Below are 2716 nucleotides of genomic sequence, written 5' to 3'. Positions count from 1 at the left end.
CAGCATCAGTGAGGTGGTTAGCAACAGGCCCGAATGTGCCAGTCAGTTGTCCCAGAGGCATATTTCTATCAAAAACAATAATTTCTGTCTTCTTTTCATTTAAAGTAAGAAAGTTACGTAAAGAGCATATTAGAGAGGCAGAGCTTGCCCACTGTGAAAACTACACATCACTGTGAACATCTAATCATCTACAGAACATGACTTCATCAAAATACCCTGGAGGCCTCCCTGGAGGGATGAGGCTGATGACTGATCCTCAGGCAGCACTGCGTTAAAAACCGACATAATTCTGAGATGGAAACCAGTCACCCTGCACATCTGGAAAGGCTCCATCAGTGCAGAAAGGTACAAACCGGTTCTAGAGCCACATCTGCTCTGTCCAGATGTGTTCTTCAGGAAGGCCTTCATGTCCGATCAGGACCATGCTAAACTGCATCTATTCAAGCAGCACGGCTCTGCAGAAGAAGAGTCCGGTGCTGAACCTGCCTGACTGCAGTCCAGAGCTTTTATACCAACAACAGGACGAAGCAGAGCGAGAGAGACTGCTCAGCTCACAGACCAGATATTGTCGAAACGGTGAAATGATTTTCTCAGTTTGATGGTTTTCTGTTCTTTTGTGAATAAACCATGCTAAACTGCATCTATGAGTTTATGAGGGTTGGGTTGCTCTGTCAGACACCTGAACCACACATATGTGGATATTCGCACAAACAGCAATTTGTGTTTTGGGGCCCTTTGGATCTCGCCAATCTACCTGAAAGCCATCTGTGACACTTCAGAACGTCGAGAAAAACAGCCAGGTGAATGAATCGCCTGCTGCAAACCTCCAAAGGCTGTGAAAGTTGTTCAGGAAGCCTCCAGCAGTGGGAACTTATCAGGTCAAAGTTCTGACGCTGATAAAACTCTGAGCCTTCTCACAGAGTAAAAGATGTTTGCTTACCTGCAGCAGGGAGATGACTACGAAGACGATGGCCACCGTGTACAGATTTCTCGGCAACCAGTCCTCCAACGCCGCAATGCAGCCTTTGGTGTAGATATGCTTACTCCACTCTGACTGCACAGGAACCCGAGAACATCAGAGAACGTTAGGCTGTGAGGTTCTCAATGGAACATGCAACTTATTTATACAAGTCTATTCCTCTGTCAGCAGCTGGGATGCCACATCGGCCTCATGTTATATCTGCTCACCTGTCCAGCAGGTGTTAAATGACACCACAGGAAGTGACCTCACCTGGTTGCGCCTCACGTCATAGCCACACTGAGTGTTCATCACCAAGTCCTGAAACAGATGGCAGGTTAACGGTTTGATTGCCTGCACCGATCAGAACTGATTATTGATCAACTCACAGCAGGATCTTGGATGCAGCAGGAGAACGGAACGCCGCACTTCTCTCTGCTACGGTTATTCTCGTCGCAGCTGAAGTACACGTTCTGGTTCCAGTCCTGCGGGGTCTGAGCGCCACAGCAGGCGTTCTGCGTGAGAATAGTTCCAAAGGTAAGACCCCAAAGAACTAAAGGCTGAAAGTTCCTCTATAAAGAAATAGTTCTCAAGGTTTTTTCCCCGGTACTAAAGGGAACAGATGTTTTACCATCCTCTGCACAGAGTCGATGAGGTTCTGCAGGTCGATGTCGTCTCTGTACCCCTTGATGTTTGCCAGGAAGAACTCGTTGATCCATGCTCTGACCTGACTTTGGAAAACCACCACCAGCACTGCCGCCGTCAGCTCCAGGAAGAAGATCAAGCCAATCACACCTGAGAACTGATCACAAGAACCACACAGAACATTTCAACATTGAAAATCTGATGCACAGCAGGAAGTTTCCAGCTTAAAATGTGTTCACGTACAAACTTCAGCAGACAGATGTTTTCCCTCAGCGCTCCCACGCAGCCAGCAAACCCCAGGACGAAGGTGATGCCACCAACTGCCAGAACCAACCAAACTGGGTCGAACCCGTGCACCCGGGTTACCTGGGTTAGGTCCATCAGCACTCCCTGTGAACCAGCAGAGAAAGCCTCATGTAGTCTGCAGCAGCCATCACAGCAAAGTGGTTTCAGCTGACCGTGGTGAAATCGTTTTTTGTTTTTCCCCAAGCTATGAATCAAATTTGGTGCTCCGGCCGAGTTTTGGTCACAGCAGGAAAATGTTTGTGAAGATGGCTGTAAATCAGGGCCTCGAGGGCCGGTGTCCTGCAGGTTTTAGACATCACCTTCAGTCAACGCACCTGAATCAAATGACGAATTCATTACCAGGGTTCTGGAGAATTTCAAGACATGTTGAGGAGGTCATTTAACCATTTGAATCAGCAGACACGTCTAAACCTGCAGGACACTGAGCCTTGAGGCCTGGAGTTCCCCACCCCTGATCTAGATGGAGTCACCTGTTATTACAGGATTGGTCGGCGTGGAAACCGGCAAAACCAACCCCCGACACCTAAAAGTCAAAGCCGTTGATCAGCTGTTCTTCGTATTGTCATCTAAAAGCTTGCAGTTTGAGAAAACAAACTGTGGTCTAAGTCATTTCAGTAGAAACAGCCTAGACTTAAAGTTTTCATGTGTTGATGACCAGTGTTGGTCAAGTTACTTGAAAAAAGTAATCAGTAACTAATTACTGATTACTCCCCCAAAAAAGTAATCCCGTTACTTTACTGATTACTTATTTTCAAAAGTAATTAATTACTTAGTTACTTTTTAAAAACACGATTTACAACCTGAATA

The 2716-nt window shown here is 46.6% G+C and overlaps 1 protein-coding gene across 1 annotated transcript in view; it reads right to left on the bottom strand.

Moving 5' to 3' along the window:
- The window catches only part of LOC102192490 (tetraspanin-14-like), a 9731-nt gene that overhangs the window by 2431 nt on the left and 4584 nt on the right, over positions 1-2716 (bottom strand). Inside the window, exons 3-7 of the mRNA XM_013907950.1 lie at positions 1847-1993; positions 1590-1760; positions 1348-1473; positions 1232-1279; positions 941-1054 (exon numbers count right to left, since the gene is read on the bottom strand). Of these exons, the coding sequence (XP_013763404.1) occupies positions 941-1054; positions 1232-1279; positions 1348-1473; positions 1590-1760; positions 1847-1993 (606 nt within the window). The remainder of the gene's footprint in view (positions 1-940; positions 1055-1231; positions 1280-1347; positions 1474-1589; positions 1761-1846; positions 1994-2716) is intronic.

This window comes from Pundamilia nyererei, unplaced genomic scaffold, assembly GCF_000239375.1.
Source record: "Pundamilia nyererei isolate P.nyererei 1_Seehausen unplaced genomic scaffold, PunNye1.0 scaffold00638, whole genome shotgun sequence".
In the NCBI taxonomy this organism is placed as follows: domain Eukaryota; kingdom Metazoa; phylum Chordata; class Actinopteri; order Cichliformes; family Cichlidae; genus Pundamilia; species Pundamilia nyererei.
Note: the sequence above shows the minus strand (reverse complement) of the source record. Positions and strands in the feature narration are given on the sequence as shown.